This window comes from Cyprinus carpio, chromosome A6 (assembly GCF_018340385.1).
Source record: "Cyprinus carpio isolate SPL01 chromosome A6, ASM1834038v1, whole genome shotgun sequence".
Classification (NCBI taxonomy): domain Eukaryota; kingdom Metazoa; phylum Chordata; class Actinopteri; order Cypriniformes; family Cyprinidae; genus Cyprinus; species Cyprinus carpio.
Genome location: NC_056577.1, coordinates 17,965,720 through 17,982,900, shown reverse-complemented (window position 1 = coordinate 17,982,900; position 17,181 = coordinate 17,965,720). Strand labels below are relative to the sequence as shown.

At 38.5% G+C, this 17,181-nt stretch overlaps 1 protein-coding gene across 1 annotated transcript; it reads right to left on the bottom strand.

Annotated features, from left to right (window-relative positions):
* Nucleotides 1-5,098: 5,098 nt before the first annotated feature.
* On the bottom strand, nucleotides 5,099-16,734 carry LOC122145418 (kinesin-like protein KIF1A). The gene is made up of 6 exons (XM_042759196.1): nucleotides 16,689-16,734; nucleotides 12,449-12,475; nucleotides 12,256-12,361; nucleotides 9,851-9,877; nucleotides 5,791-5,814; nucleotides 5,099-5,356 (listed from the first exon to the last, which is right to left on the bottom strand). Exons 1-6 carry the CDS (start codon nucleotides 16,732-16,734, stop codon nucleotides 5,170-5,172), a joined length of 417 nt encoding a protein of 138 aa, XP_042615130.1. The 3' UTR covers nucleotides 5,099-5,169.
* Nucleotides 16,735-17,181: the final 447 nt, after the last annotated feature.

The window sequence follows — 17,181 nt, the reverse complement described above, 5'->3', positions numbered from 1 at the left end:
ATTACAGTCTTTGTCAATAAATATGTGCTGAAATAAATAAAAATGTTAAATAAATACCTAACTAGATAAAACTTTAATAGAAATTTAAAAAATAAATTAGACAGATATAAGATCACTTGGGGATACCGATAATTCTTTCTATAAAATATTTAGACCTGGTTAGATACATTTTAGCTAAATCTACTGACCAGTACTCCAACAAAAATAGGCCAAATCTTTATAAATGGTTCTCATATAGAGATATGAGAATGCAAAAACATTTTCCTTTGCCAAATTTTTCCTCATGCATCCATGGCTATTTTGAAAAAACTTTATTTCATTTCAAGGCCATACAAGTGAAACATTATAAAGGTATATGAGTATTTATGATGGTTGGTACTGTGTCTAAGGAACTGCACGCATTAAAGAGAGTAAGAGTGTAAATATGATGTGATTCATCTTCTCCTGGCTGAGAAACTGCTGTATCATGATTCAATTCTATCGTCCATAGCCAAGAAATGAATAAACATATGGTCTGCTGACTTAAATATCTGACAGCCAGTTTTCATCTCATCGTTTTAACCCAAAGCCCTACTTACAAGTCAAGATGTTTGAAGACAGTAAGGCACATGTGATCCGTTTTTCCCACAAACCCAAGCTATGGACGCCACTCTTCCAGTTACAAATTCAGATGTGGTTGCAATGAGCTGACAACGGCTTCAGAATTAGAAATTTTATTCCATCACCAGCTTTGTCTAAAATGTTGCTGAAGACTACATAAGCATACTAATCTCTACCCCAACATAAGAAGTTAGCCTGTTCTTTTTGGCGTTGTAAGTTGAATTATTTAGGCACTGTAGAGCACAACAAAGGGGCCTTTAAGATACAGGTGCACAATCGGGTGCTAGTGTGGGGCAGGTGCAGGTACCACACAATGTGGGTACCAGAGGGTCAGAGAGTTGATTAAGCACAGAAACTGGGGGATCTATCAGTGAGATCTATTTACAAGGTTAGTCCTTTGTGTTTTTTTGTCCCTCAAAGCATTGTACAGTAGGTATACATGTAGTGGGCTCAAAATCCTCATCTGCCGGCTCTTCTTGAATGGACAGTTTAGACCTTGATGGGAAGGAGAATGTCGAATCAACATTGGTATGGACAGGTCTTTTAAATGTGAAAGGCCTTACAGATATCTGCTTTAATGTACCTGATAGATCCACGCAAGCAGAGGGTTTAAAGGCATACAGCCAGCCATGCATCTCCTTGTCCATTACTGGCCTTGAATGATGTAATTCCACTGGTGCTCTAGTTGCATACCGCAAATGTTTAAGGGGTCTGCAGTTAAGCCAGAATTGCAATTAGTTCAGGCTTATAAACAGTCGATTTACTCAAAATATTTTGCCCTTGGAAGAGCATTTGAAATAAAATAAAATAAAAAGTTTGCGACATTTTCAGCACACCTGGCCCCTTGTCCTGTCCGGCTACTTTTGAATCAATTTTTGGCAAAGCACACGTGAAATATAATGTAGTCGTAATTGTGACCAGACCGCATGATGGCCCTCGCGTGCTGGTCTTCGCTGTACTCAACTTGTGTCCAGGGCACTAGGTTAAGTATGGCCTTTCCAATATGTGTTTCTCTCGTGCTCTGTTAGTGTAGACAAGTAAAGGCGTGCGTTGAACACCAAATATATCTATACCCAGTCAGTAATATGGGGCTTCCAGGACAATAACGGGTCTACCCAACCTAACACTTCTCTTTGACCCCAATGGGCTGCTGCAATAATAAAATAGGGTACAGGTAGCAGTGGTAACTCCTTGCAAGACTGGCAAATTCCTTAAATCTAAGAAACTGAACTTCATTATTCCAGGCAACTGTAACGCCTAAATAAGGAAAAGCTCAGCCTCCTGGAACAATAAACAATTTCGTACAATTTGTAGTTTATGTAAGTTTTTCTACCCTGACACGGATTTCCTGAATGTCTGGCACAAAAAGTGTGGGATCTTGTATTTTGTCCCTCATGAGGAGAGCTTCTTGCCCTCTCGTTCAAGTGTCAGTGATGGGGCGGGATACGCACGAAGATCGAGGTGTTGGGGTCTGCACCTACCCACTTGAGCACTAAGAATCTGGATTGTTAACAAGGAGTTAGATTAGCGTTTCCATTTGCCGCCATTTTTTGCCGAATATTTCAAAATAATGTAAAGACTTTTTTTCTTATGTTAACATTGAATGTGAAAACACTTGAATTGATGGGCAAGGACTATCGTTAGTCTGATCAATAGCAGACAACAAACAATAGATCAGAAAATCTCTTTACAAACGCTTGTTTTGTTTGCAATTCCATTTGGTTTGTGTTTGCAGATGTCACAATTGAAACGTTTTGTTTTATTCTTTAAAACTTCAAAACAAACAGCAGCACTAACGTCTGACCTGAGTTCGAGTGTTGTGGACATAGTGTCATTCCCACGAGTGAGGGGCCTGTGGAGGCCGGGGGTGAGGGTGCTTTCAGCACACACTGAGGCGAGTTCTTTCACGAGAGTCATGACATCGCTTAACTACACAAATCTCCACAACCGAGTTAATCAGTCATTAAACACAGGAATACACACACCACACGCTTCCCAAACAAACTCGTGAGGTTTCTGCCAGTCAATAGTTCAAAATGCTTACCATGTCTGTACCCTCTTCAGAACACCTTAAAGGTTTTTAAGGCAGGTATAATTCAGCAGTCTGAGCCTTACTTCATCGGTTTCTTTTTTTTTTTATCAGCTTGATAGCTGGACAGAACAGAACAAAATGTAAACAGTTTTTTAATAGCATTTTTCATCATTGATACACTGGCGGCTTAACACCACAGAATGGCTGTCAGTCCCTGTTAAAGGTGTGGTTAAGCAAACGCAAACACACGTTTGTGTGTCACAAGACAGAGCCAAAGGGAACGGTAAGTATCACGTGGACAACGAACCGTCTTTCTCACATGAATTCCTGAGACATGAACACTGTATCGCTGACTACTTCATCCTCCGCCCATTCATGAGCAAGTATAGTATTAATACTCACACCCAACACGCTACTTATCTACGTATAAAAGTGTGTTAGTAACATTGATGATCCGAGCCCAAGGCTCGCACACACCGCCTTGTGCGCCTGTGTTTCCTTCGTGGGTGTGCTGTGTGTGTGTGTGGTGTGTTGTCTTCCTTGTTTTTGTTTTGGTTTGTTTTTGTGGTGTCCCACCCTGGCTGGTGATTTGTTGGTGCGTGGTGTGGTGTGGGGCTACAGTCCGTTTGACGTACTAATTTATTCATACTGGATGGCCCAGGCTATACCATAAAAAAAATTATTATAATATTTTAATACCCATATCAGACGTCTACATCGCATATACCCCGTGCGTCTCTGTATTCTAGCCCAAGGTTTTATGTCACGAATTTACCTTTGCAGCAGCTCCATTTGCCTTACTGTCTGGGTTCTTCCATTTCTGTGTCAGGGCAGGGACCAAGGTTGTGGCCCAGCCCCAGGTGGGTGGATATGGAAGAGGACCTCGGTTAGATCTTCTCTCCCGGCAGGAAAGCAGCAAACTCCTCGGCCCCAGCCAAGCAGGGGTTGGACTCAAGCTTCCCCTAAGGAGAGAGGTAGGGGTTGGTGTTCTCCACCATAACATACGGTAGAAGGACATGAGTTATAAGATCATCAGCAGAGCTTGCCAGGCCACATTTCTGTCCAACCACATTTAAAAACGCAAATTAAGGAGATGCTTCTCACCTCGGACCGGCGGCTCGTTTTCTCCAGCGTCCACTGATGGTCCAGGATGAGGCTGTCACTGCGGTGGCTCCAGCCAGCCAGGTTCTCTCCCCTCGCCCTCACGCCCACCGATGGACTCCAGCACCCTTCTGCGTCGTCTTTGCATTCCTGCACATTCGGGGTAAAATTTCCAAACGTAGAACCCCTAAAATCACTAAATTGCCCCGCATCCCATAAATCCTCAGTGAACACAGACCTGAGATGACAGGGTGTACCTGGGCTCCCTGTATCAGCCACGTGGCAAAGAATGAGCTAATACACACCAGTTACACGGTTCCCATTTTGTTGTAAAAACCACCGCCTGGAAACAATCTTGTTTTGAATTTCTTATTAATTACTTATGTATTGAAACACTTTCAAAGGACTTGTGCCGTGGAAGAAGCAGTTATTACCTTCAGATGGCCTCCCTGGTGCCCACTGATGAAGCGGTTCCTGATGGCGCGAGACTGCTGGGAGCTTGGCGTCTCTCTGAGTCGACCACCATGCATAAGTCTTTTTTTTGGTTCTCATGTGTGGGCTGTGTGCAGTTCTCCCATCTGGGAAGAGTTAAACCACTTAGTGTTTCCAGCTAAAGTGGTGCTTTCCAATAACATCACGCTTGATAAAGAACCAGGGAACACCTAGAGGCATACCAGTCAGATTCCAAAAGAGGGATGGCTTGTTGTAATGGTTGTACCAACATACAAAAAAAAAAAGAATAAAAGTAGGCACTTTGATTGTATATAGTACAAAACAAAAACATACTCTCAGAGCCACAACAACAATGGAAGAAATCTCTAATGCACTCATAAATCACCACTATGAAATATACTCAGTCCACTTACTGATTTTTGTTGAAGGTACACCTGTACGCTACCCTATGACTGCTGAAAAAGATCCAGCTTTGCCATCACAGGAATAACCACTTTTATTTCATCAAGAAAATATTCCCTCTATATAGGTAAGCAGTGTAAATAAATCTTCTCCAAACACCTTTTAACTTCCCCCAACCTTTGAACAATAGTGCATATCTGATATTTTACAAGGAACTTAAAAATATGCATAGTTTCTATATCGTATAATCAGGTTTCACTACAATGATTACACTCATTTCACATGCTCAATACATGTACATCAATACAGTCCTTTTTGATCGGATTTAAAAAAAAACTATTGCTTTACATCCAAACGTTACTTTTATTATATATTATTCTGTATATTATTATTAGGTCTTTGTCAACGGGAATGGGAAAAACACTCACAGAACCAGGACACCACATCACAGGGGGCAAGCACGTTGTCTCTACTGAGCACAGCGTTGCTGCCTTGTGTCGCCTCTTTTTCCACATATGTACTTGATTCAACCATTACAAATGCTGTGGGCTGTTTGGTAGATTAAATTAGCTGGAACTAAATCATGTAGGTCTGTAACCCTCCCAAATGAACTTCTCATCCCCCCCTATGAATAAGTGAATGGCCTTGGTTACCTCCAGGTAAGCAGACAGAGTCATGTAGATTTTCTCTCCGTAAGGAGTGACACGGTTAAGCAGCAAAGAGTTGTGCATGGATGAATCCCAAGCAGCCTCAAAATGGTAGAATGTCCTAGATTAATGGTAGAAAATAGCCTTAAAGTTATAATTTCATTTATAGACCAAGGTGAATATACATATTCTCTTACTGTATAATTTTATAGATGCTGTTGTTAATTGCTATGCTAATACATAATAAACATGGTCAGCTTGTTAGGCAAAACACCTACTGACACAAGCATTACAGTGTCTGTGTTACTTTGATAAATCAGATCATATTGTATTATAAAGTGACATTCTAAGTGTTTAAAAATGGTGAGGAGTGAAGACAATATAAATGCATGCAACAAAACACTCTAGCTTCATCACTAGATATGAATACCACCACCAATGATATGTAAAACAATGACAGTTATCAATAGAAAAAACAGAAATGAAATTAAAATAATGAGGAATGACAGAAGTGATCATTAGAGGAGAGATGCAAGTACAAGGGGACACTTATACCTAGGATTAATCCCCAAGGAAATGCTTTAGGTGGAAAGGAAAGAATCAATGATAGAATCATAGGTAAGACAGTTCAGAGAAGTAAACTACGGCCTCTGGTTGTTATTAAAGCATATAACAATCCGAGAGATGTTATTGCATTTTCTACCAACTCACATCAGCTCTGTTATGGTCTCACAGACCTAAAATGAACTAATATTGGCCCTGAAGTTATGCTATACCATGAGAAAGTACTTGAACATAGTATGGGTTGCATCTTACTCATAAATTATATTAATTTTGCTGAACTTCTAGCCTACCCACCCTCGCTCTGATAAATACAGGTCATAACCTGCTGAAATGATCACAGACCTCATCCGGGAAGGGTCTTAAATCTCCAAATGCCAGAAGTACTGTATATGAGAGGGGCCGAGCTTCTCTGAGGTACAGTATATGATAGATTGAGCTTGGGTGCTTAGATGTTGAGTGTTAAAGTGAATGGACCAACATGACCCAGCAGGCAGCTTTGACATGGAGAGAGAAAAAAAGAAGAGGAAGAGGTCCTGGAAATCGGTTTGTTGAAGGGATAGAGAGAAAATAATTAGACAATGTGGAAGAAATTTCAAAGGTGACTGTGGGGTTGTGATCAAGGATAAGGTCTAGAGCAGAACATCCCACTTCTTTGCCTACTGAGAACTGAAAAGGGATTTTTCATCCAAAAAAGAAAATTCTGTCATCATTTAAGGCTGGAATACGCTACATGACTTTTGCCCAGATTTTTGCTCCTATTTGTAGTCTGGATGAAGTGACAATAGTTGTTGAATGTCAGAGCCAGTCTGCAGATTTTGGGCAGGTGGAGTTAACAGATTTCACACCAAATTGTGTACTCTATAATGGTCTTGTGTATGGCGCCTAGGTATTTTTTCTGTAACCATTTACAAAGTCGGCAGGTACTGTATATGATGCCTAGTGTTCAGATTTCAAAAGTCATGTAGTGCATTTCAGCCTTTACTCGCGCCCTCATATTATTCTAAAACTGTATTACTTTTCTTTTTCTATGTATCATATGAGAAGCTTTTGTGTTTTTTTTTTTTTTTTTTGGTCCATACAAAGGCAGACTACAAAAACTTAAAATACAAAAAAAACAACAAAAGTATAATCAATATGGCGTCACAAAAGAAATTAAGTCCTACAGATTTGGAATAACATGAATGTGAATAAATGATAACAGAATTTTAATTTCAATATTATACCTAGTTACCATATACATCTCCTAATAAGTGGTAATTTAAGGAGAGAAACGCTTGCCTTGAAGTATTTCTATTTTTCAGTAAATAGACTCTCCCTTGTTGATTTGGAAAATAGTTTTACAATATATAAAATTAACTGTCCTGCAACAGGGTTATATACAGTATATCCATTTCTATAATCCATTTCTGATGTTACTGTTCGCTCCCAAACAACCACATAAATCAAGCTCAGCATACCAAGCAAGATGAGGGATTGTGAGGATAATTTCCACCTCCCATTTACACATGATAAAAGAGATTTCCTGTTGTTTTAACTTCCCTTTCAATATTTCTTTCCCTTAAATTTCTTATCAGCCAATCCAAACTATAACTCATGCTCTTGGCAAAATATACAGTGAGACATTTCTTTCTCAGTTTATTTGTTCTGCTTGCATCAAGGACCTAAATAACATTGAAAAACTGCTCATTGCACAGGGGTATGAAAGCAAGCGTGCTACCAATGAGGTAATGCTTGCACCCAGGCTGCTGGAAATTAAAATAGGTTGCTGTGACAGCATGGATGGGAGGGACAATGCAGAGCTGTACTTAACTCCCCTCCAAACTCTTGTTGAGGTGCAAATAATGCTTACAGTACAGTTACCAAGGTGACAAGCGTGTACTAAGAATAATATCAAATGCTTTAAAGAGTCTTTGTACGTTCCCAAATCTTTTATTGCTTTAAATTGGATAGGTTCTGTATGTCCACAAATTGTCAAATTACAAAAAAAAGATTTATACTGTTGTAAAAATGCAAACCTGCAAATTGGTCAACTGTAACTTTCCTCACAATATTCTGTAAATAAATAAATAAATACCTGTGCATGAGTATTGAGTATATAAATATATCGTATATACAACGTTTTATAAACAGCCCATTTATGATGAACTCTAATTCATCATGTGGTATTATTATTATGCCACCTTTATTATTATGGTGGTTATCAGTACATTTTAAAGTAAAAAAGAGGTTTTGGTACTTCAAATTGATTGGTATTGTGAATTTCAGGCAACCACAGCTGCCAGTTTTTACAGTAAAAGTAGCAGTATATGTTTTGTGTATATCTCAAACATATAAGAAAAACTGTAGTTTTGCAATAATAGTTAGACGAGGGTGTTGAACTTAATTTTTTGATAAATACAATTCTCGGTGTGATCTGTAATTGCCCTAGTAAACTAAACAGTCCTGGCAGCACAACAAGAAACACGGATTTGGATAATAACAATGCTCTCATACCCCTCTGAGGCGACACCACCCTTATATTTACAAACAAGCAGCTAATTCCTGGGATTACAGTTATCCTGGTTTGATAATTACAGTGTGCAGAACAAGCAGCTCTTAGAAATGTTTGCTCAAAGTCATTCAGGCAACACAGTGTTTGAAATCTTCTAAGAGACACTGCCCCCTAGTGGTAAAAAGAACAGCTACTCATGAGCAGAGAATGCCAAGGGGGCCTAACTGTCAATTAATGCGATTAAACACATTTTTTCGTATGAGATCGTAAATCTCAGTAGACTAATGTAACACAAATTTTGTTCAGAGATTCATGATTAATACCGAAGTTAACGGAGCAAGCCCTCCCGCCCATAAACAACACAGACCTCATAATGTGTGGTCTGGCCCACAGTTATCGCCACACACAGGCAAAGTTGTGTTTTATGGTGTTGCTTTGACATTTGTGATGGAACTTGATCTGCTTGCAGAACAGTTTAAATGAAACCATAAATTTTTAATTAAGAGATGTCATCTAATTTGTTGAGCAAGAGCAATACATTTATGTGGGACTGATGGAGCGTGTGTGGTATAGTGACTCATTATTATTATTATTTTCAATTCCTTTTTGTTTAAACTGGAGGAATGATCAAGAAGTGAGTGGCATAGAATACAAATTTATTTATAAAGTGAAAAAAACTATTATGCTTTTTATTATGTTTCATTTGTGTCCAGTTTTGAAAATGTTTTAAGAACATTGGTTTTTGGTTACACAAATGTTAAGGAGGCATTCCATTGCATCATTTCAAAACATTCTGGTAATTGTTAAATAGATCCTTTGAATGTTTCTTGAAACATTTTGAAACCAGTAGTAATATTTAAAAATTATACGATTCTAAAACATTTTACGAAAAGTTTCCATGACATGTAAAAACAATTGTTTTGTGTGTTAACATTTCAACAACATTAGTTAACATTCTGTTACATTAATGGAAGAACAGTTGTTCATAACTTTGAGAACACCTTGCCAGAAAATTAGCTAAAGTTCCTGAAACATTCCCTGTTAGCTGGGAAGGTGACTATGATCTCTACCACACCTCCTGCAAATCGCAGCCCATACAAAAGCCAAGCCATGCAATACAGTCACCTAGAGGTGCCAAAAATGTCCACAAATAACAATACGGAACAGAAGGCCTTCACACACACAAAAGCATTTCCACCGGGATGCTGTATGAGTGAAGAATTAAAATATGTCTCAATTTACAGATACATAGTAGGAGAGAAGAGCGGAACTAAATAGGGTCAAAGCCAGAAACAAGAGGTGCAGTATAACAAGTCAGTATTTAAGAGCCAAAAAAATGAGGATGGAGGTTGATTGGACAGATGGCCATAGAAAAGAGAGAGAGAGAGAGAGAGAGAGAGAAGTGTGTGTGTGTGTGTGTGTGTGAGAGAGAGAGAGAGAGAGAGAGAGAGAGAGAGAGAGAGAGAGAGAGAGAGAGAGAGAGAGAGAGAGAGAGAGAGAGAGAGAGAGAGAGAGAGAGAGAGTATCTTATGAGAGGAAAGGGATTTGAAGGTAATATACCTAGGAATGTCCGAATCAAGAAACTGTCTGGAAAAACACAAAACAACATTCTGTTAGTGGACTAAAAAATATCAGATTCAGAAACTTGTGTGGAGGCCCAGAAGCTTGTTTCCAATTATTTGACTTTGTTGTTTGAATATAATGTGGCTGTCAAGGCCTTTTGCACAACTCTTCTGTCACATATTTGTCCTTGTTCCTTTGCATTGGTGCATGAATCCAGCCCGTTTATAGGCAGTGTGGACTATCTAGTGAAGACTAGTGGTTAAATCGCAGGAGAGGAGGTCACTGCTGCTTGAAATGGAAGGTTTGAATGATTCTTTTACAGGGTTTTGCATCAGTGGGGTTCAGGCGGACACATCTAATAATATATCTAATAATATATTCTGATTTCATTTGAAGCAAAGTCTGGATGCTGATATATGATGCCCATCTAAGGTGAAGTCCTAGTAATGCATTGCAAATGACAAAATGCTTTTTTTGGCTGCTACAGCATAAGGTGACATGAGAAACGTGGCCTTTTGTTTACAATAACTAACATGATTAGAGAATGTTAATGATGGATTTGATTAGTAAAGTGTGCACAAATTAGCTTCTAGTGATTTTAAATGGTAAACATTCTTCGGAAATAAATCTTCACATGCAGATAAGCGCTACGTGGTGGTGACTAGCAGCGATGCCAAGAAGTCGATCCACTGTGTGCTTCAGTGAGCAGGTAGTTGAGACTGAGCAATGGAGTGTGGACAGAACGAATGGAATGAACAGATGAGAATGGACACAAATGCAGACCAGCATCAGACAGGAAGACTTGCACAACCAGCAAGGAGGTGAACTAGAGAAGCATTTTTTTCATTTCCCTGCCTTTCTGAAAATAGTGCATTTTCAGATTGTTGGTTCAATAAATTGTGACCTCCTTCATCAAGGCTAATAAAACCACATTCTGTCTTACGTGCAGTGGGGAGAGGAATGATAATTATGAGTTTTATAAAACACAGAAAAGAGCAGCTGCATGGATTAGTCTATCAGTCAAGCGAATGCGTTAAAAGCATCCTGACCCGCTGCGGTTATGTCATGCAGCAATGTCTCAGCAATGATTAAACGCAATCCTACAGTTGGGAAAGAGGTGTGTTGAGAATTTGCATTAAGATATTTTAAGCATTCATCAAGGCTAATTTTATCTGTGTACCATACACTCTCAGAAATAAAAGCTGTCACTAGGGCATATCCTTTTCAAAAGGTACACCTTTGTACCTAAAGGGTCTGTATTGGTACCTTAAAGGTACTACCTAAAAGGTACTTCCCCAGTGACAGCTTTTAAATTAAATTACTTTTGAAAGAGTCAGATTTTTGGAAACAATTCATTTTTGCATGAACAAGTTGTTTGGAGCTACTACCATAGATAGCCAAATGCTAACCATTTAATTTTCAGTAACTTACAATCTTACAATCAACTTTTTAGATAAAAAAAAAAAAAAATGATATACTTGCATGTGACACTGAAGACTGAAGTAATGGCCACTGAAAAATCATCTCCATACATAAAATAAAAAAAAAATATAATAAAAAAAATATAATAATATTTCACATCGTTACTGTTTCGTTCAAATAATTGCAGCCTTGTTTAGCATAAGAGACTTCTTTAAAAAAGAAAAAAACATTTAAAAAAATTGTATAGAACCCAGACTTTAGAATGATAGTATACTTTTAAGATCCCCTAACCTTTTGTTTTGACTTCTTTTGGAGTTCTTTTAGGTTCCCCCTTAACTGCAGGATCAGACTCTCCTAAACTCGTAATGTGCACCTAAAAGCCTCAATATGGCAATACTAGTAAGTGCCAGTTGTCAGCCACCACAACCATGCAGCGAGTTATGGTATGTTTGTGTAAAGGAACATAAAAGTGTGAATATACTTCTTGTCTTTATCTAAGGCTGGCGCTGTGGCTGTGCTGTTTGATTTAGAATCACTCCCTTGAGACAGGCCTTTAAGAGCTGTTTTGAAGGTTTGGTTCACTGACTCATTTCTCTTTGGCAAAAACTCATCGCTTTAAAGTTGTGCATAGAACTGTTTGTCACAGGCTTGGCTCCAGCTCTCAGATCATGAGCCAAGGATGAGGAGAGAGTCATATTAAGTACAGCAATCACTAAAATGGAGACCTGGTGTTAAAAAGAGTGTAGTGGGAACAGCCAACGTCAAGAAAATCTGCTACTGAGTGCTATAAGAGAAAAAAAGGCTTCATGACAGAAGAATAAAACTCCCTTTGGAAGTGATCTTGAATATAAAATGACAAGCATAACTTTCAAGATGTCTTATGGTTAGTGTTAAATAAAGCGTGGAAAGCATGAGAATGTCAATTTGATTTGTAAACTTCTAAACTGGTCTTATTATATTTATTAGGGTTGGGAATGTACCTGTCATCATGTGCGGGACGGATGTATCCTGCAGACAGTATGTTGAGAGAGAGAATATTGGGGTCGATGATTGTCTCATCTGCTTCAGGCGTGTTCCGGATGCGCCCTGTAACAACAAACACATCCATTTGTTGAATATCATCAAAATGTCACTTTGGTTTACGAGAAGCATTAACATTGAGGCCCAACTCACCTACAACCAGCTCTCGCATTCCTTCCACTAGTATCTCTTCTGACTATGAACTATGGTGACTGTAAACTCTCCTTTGGATGGCCGCATGTTATGGAAATGTGTGTGTTATGTTAAGTTAATTGTTTTATTATTAATTTTGCAAATCTAATGTTTAAAATACACAGTATGAGAAAAATAAACAATGGAAAGGGAAATAAAGAAACGATTTCCCGTACCTGATGTAACGAAGACAGGGCCATGGCAGGGCTTGCCTACCCGTGCGCCACTACGGCTGGGATATAGCTGGAAGGGAGAAGCTATGAGATATGTCATAATACAATAACCAGCCACGTCCACACTTTCGGAAAGAAAGAAAGGTATCACAAAATGTACAAGGGATTTTCAATAACCAAGCGATATTTAATATTATATAATTAATAATATGTATATATTTGGAATATATAACAATATATTCTTCACTACATTATTACACAAGATTTATTTATTCACTTAATTAAAAAATAACTGATCCTCTTCTTAGAACATAATTGTTGTCATAAAAACGTACCCAGATGACGAATTTTATTCTAATCACTTTCACAGGCCCCATCAAAGACAGTAATCGATTTTAACATATCTATTCTATATATAAAGTGAAAAGGTCACAGGGTTAGTACAAGACACTTACTCTCCATTGGCCTCTAGTTCACAGATTTCAAAGAAGACCAATCAGGTCTAGTATTTACAGTGGCACGGTCCTGCCGTGGGTCGTGTGAGAGCTGATCAGTTTGGTAGCAGGTACTATGCAGGAAAGCAGAGAAAGACACGAGAACAAGAGCCGTCAAATCAATATCGTAGTTAATCGTAGGGACCAATAGATATAAAAACCTCGATGGCAGATGAATAGGTTATTACTAAGAGTTTCAGTAGGACGAAGAGAGGAAGAGGAGATATGGCACCACAGTATATAGAGAAGTAAACCTAAACAAGTTAGAGAGGAAGCAGGAGTAGGGGGAGATCAGCTGGAGCCAGATGTAAAAGGGCACATTGCTGATTAAGCATGAACTAAAGTAATGTGAATTACAGTGATCCCACTGAACATCTGCACATGCCAAGCAGAGAATTAAGTACAGGAATAATAGTCCAAACCCCCCTCAACAAATGCTTTGACTTTCTTTCTTCCCTGGAACATAAAATCTGAATTTCTGAGGAATATTTCTGGCACACTTTCTTTCCATGTAAGTTAACAAGGATATATGGCAGTCAAACACCAAAATTGACCCCCCCCCCCCCAAAAAAAAAAAAAAAAAAGGGGGACGCACCCTAAAGGTAAGTCACTGAAAGTTATTCATTCATAACTCATCTTACAAGTCTTGTGTAATCCATATTGATAGCTACATAATGAGGATGAAACTTGAGAACCACGATTAGTGTATTCATTAAGAAATCATTCAGATTTGTTAACTAGACAAAGGTCATACAGAATATAACTAATTGAAAGGAAAATCCAGACTTCTATACTGAGTTACTCAGGAGCTTACATGAACAAGATGACAAGATAGAGAAGACAGAGGGCTGATTCAAAACTTTACTTTGAAGTTCCACAGAAAAAACAAAAGCTGTTGCCAGTTTTGATTAAGATACAACGCTGAGTAAATTATGGACAGAATTTTCATTGGAGTATGAACTTTGTCCTTTAACTCAAACTTAACTAATACATACTCATTATGATTACTTATCATTACTTAATTTTTTCTCTTTTCTGTAAGGACAAACCAGTGAATATGATACTGTTATCGTCCAGAGACAAGAAATACATAATAAAACTAACAACCAATAAACGTGAATAATATTTAATTAATAATGGACCCAAAAACTACTATCCTGCCACAGATTAAGGGACCAACTAGCATCATCAAGCCACAGTTTCAAGTGACCCAGAAACCCAGTTTTGACTCATGCACTGATGTTTTTCCATTCTTACTGGCAGCACTATTTCATGACAGTTTATTTCTGGTGAATGATTGTCAGGAGAAAAGGCTAGAATTGTCAATCTTTGCGTGAGAGGTTTGTTATGGATGAGGCTGGAGGGCAGAGGAAAAAGACATAACACCCAACACACAGTATCTAAACAGCCGAAAACGCCTATTACTAAGCTCCCCTGGAACAAAGCGTCCCTTCAGTCTGTCAATGCAGAGAGTTGTGTGACATCCCAGTGAAATGGGGAAAGTGATGTGGACATTTTGTCTAAAAGTAATGCACTCCTGATTTTTATGGTTTAAAAAATTTCAAGAAAATGTCCTAGTATAATTTGGAATAGTTTAATTAAAAGTTGGAATAATTATGTTTTTACAGACTGTCTTTTATGTTTACCAAGGCTGCAGTTATTGGTGATAATATTGTTACAATTTAATAGTAAACTGTTTTCTATTTTAATACATTTTTAAAATGCAATACATTTTAAAAATGCATCACATTTACTTTGGGTGCTGGTAAAGCGAATTTTCAGCAGCTTCAGAAATCATTCTAATATGCTGATTTGGTGCCTGAAGAAATGTTTATTTTTCAATGTAAAAATCGCTGTACTGCCTTAATATTTTTTATATGGAAACAGAGGATACGTTACCATTCAAAAAAGTTAGAAGAGTAAGTATGAAAAAAAGGAGGGCAAAAATTTTACTTTTAAATCAAGGATGCGTGAAAAATTGATCAAAAGTGACAGAGATTTATTTCTATTCAAATTAATTGCTGTTCTTTTGAACGTTTCTATTCATCAAAGATTCTGAAAAAAAAAGTACCGAGCTGTTTCCATTCACAAAGTATTAAGCGAAAGCACAGGTGCTCATTTTTCCCACATGACAGCCATCAAATTGTATGTTTTGGTTATGGTATATCTGTTGTGTTGTATTGTGTTACTGTTATTACAAGTGCATTAGACAGAAACCAGAGCTTCAGTTTCAGGGACAGTCGTTTGGCCTTAGGCACTCAGAACCATTACCGACCCCGGGCTTCTGTGCTGTTCTATATACTGAAACAGATAGACAAGGGCGGGGCTGGGCAATCTGGCTTGCTCCTCCCCACTCAAGGAGTTGGTAGGAAACAGCCATGCAATGCTGCATTGAGGGCGTGGCTTGACAGCCGAGTCCACCAGAGCCCCACTGGAAGACTCTGGCAGCAGGTAGCGAATCAGCTCAGGTTCTTCTCCCGATCAGGGGGGTGTCGTTATCTGCGGCTACACCCACACACCCAACAACATAAAGACTGTGACATGGGCCACATTAACCCTAAACAGCAACTATAAAAGGCAATACAAGGACGAGCAAAAGATTATGTACTAAACACGGCGTTTCAGCGGGTCTTCAACATGAATTGGCAGGGAGCACGATTAACAAACGCAAACTTGCACAACAGCTTTGGTCTAAAGACTACTGGTCTTTATTTTAATGGTTGACATTGGCTGTGCAAGGCAGTTCTGAATGGAAGACAAGAGAACTAAATGCACTGATAGAGTACATTACAAAGGGCTAAAGGACTCCCTTCATTTATCTGTTAATAAAAAAAAAACAAAAAACAAATAAAAAAAAAAAGAAATTTACCTCAGCATTCTTACACTTACCATGTTTCGACTTCATTTCAATTTTCAGACTTCATTTCATACAAAAAATATTGCTTGGCGTAAACTGTAACAGAGGTTTAGCCTGCTTAACTGTTTGTGGTGAATAAAGAAAAAGTTTTACAAATGTATGATGTCACCATTATGGAGGTCACAGTGTTTTGCTTTAGTTGGGCTCTTGTGACCCTTGATTTTTTTACGCATTAGTTTTTCTCTGGCTGCTTTATTTTTGTCTTTCCTAAAGCAAATTTCACTTTAAAGCAACCAAATGCAAGTGAAAATCTCGATCAGATGATATTGGTGAGTTATTGTTGATGATATAGTCGTTCATATGGTGGTCTTATTCAACCAGTGTCATTAAGAGACTAACCTACATTAGCCGTACAGTGTATGGAAGTACAAATGAAATGAACAAGTGAACAATTTAATGAAGTATAATATTAGTAACAACAAATTCAAGCACTAAGTAAAGTGAAACTTAAACAATAACAAGTTTTAGGACACCTATTACTCAATTCAACTGAGTGAATGAGTTTATCAGTTGGAGTTGAGTCCAACTTAATTAGCGGTATTCAAGGTGATACAAGCGTGCGAAACGGGTGGGGTGGGGATGCTTTCCTATGTTAATAGTTTCATAAGACCCTGCACCTGGTTTGGCAAGAGGCAGACTCATCGGGAACTGTCGTCTGGTCATGGCGGGTTGGCGCGCAACAATGGGGCTAAAAAAAGCAAAAAAAAAGACAGAGTTCTAGGCTGTCAAGTTTCAGTAATATTTGATGGATGAATCCAGGACATTTGTAATCCACAGTTGGAAATAATAAATATTGCCAGGAGGATCTACCTAGCTGAGATCCTTGCCCAGAGCGGAAGGGAAACAGGCGCTTCTGGGTAATGATCCAAACACTTCAAACACGATTGAGCTGAGTCTCTATGTACTCTATAAAGGACTTAGTTCCACTTCCACGGCAATCTGGAAAAATCAGAGAGAAGGCAAGGAGTTTAACCCTCACAGTCTATAAAAAGTGTGACGCATGGTAGCTGGTGTTATACCAGTTTAAAAGCCTCACATTTCTGCACATACGATTAGAAGCCAAGTGGTGGACCACCGTCCAGTTGTCTTCAGTGGCTCATGTGGAAAATG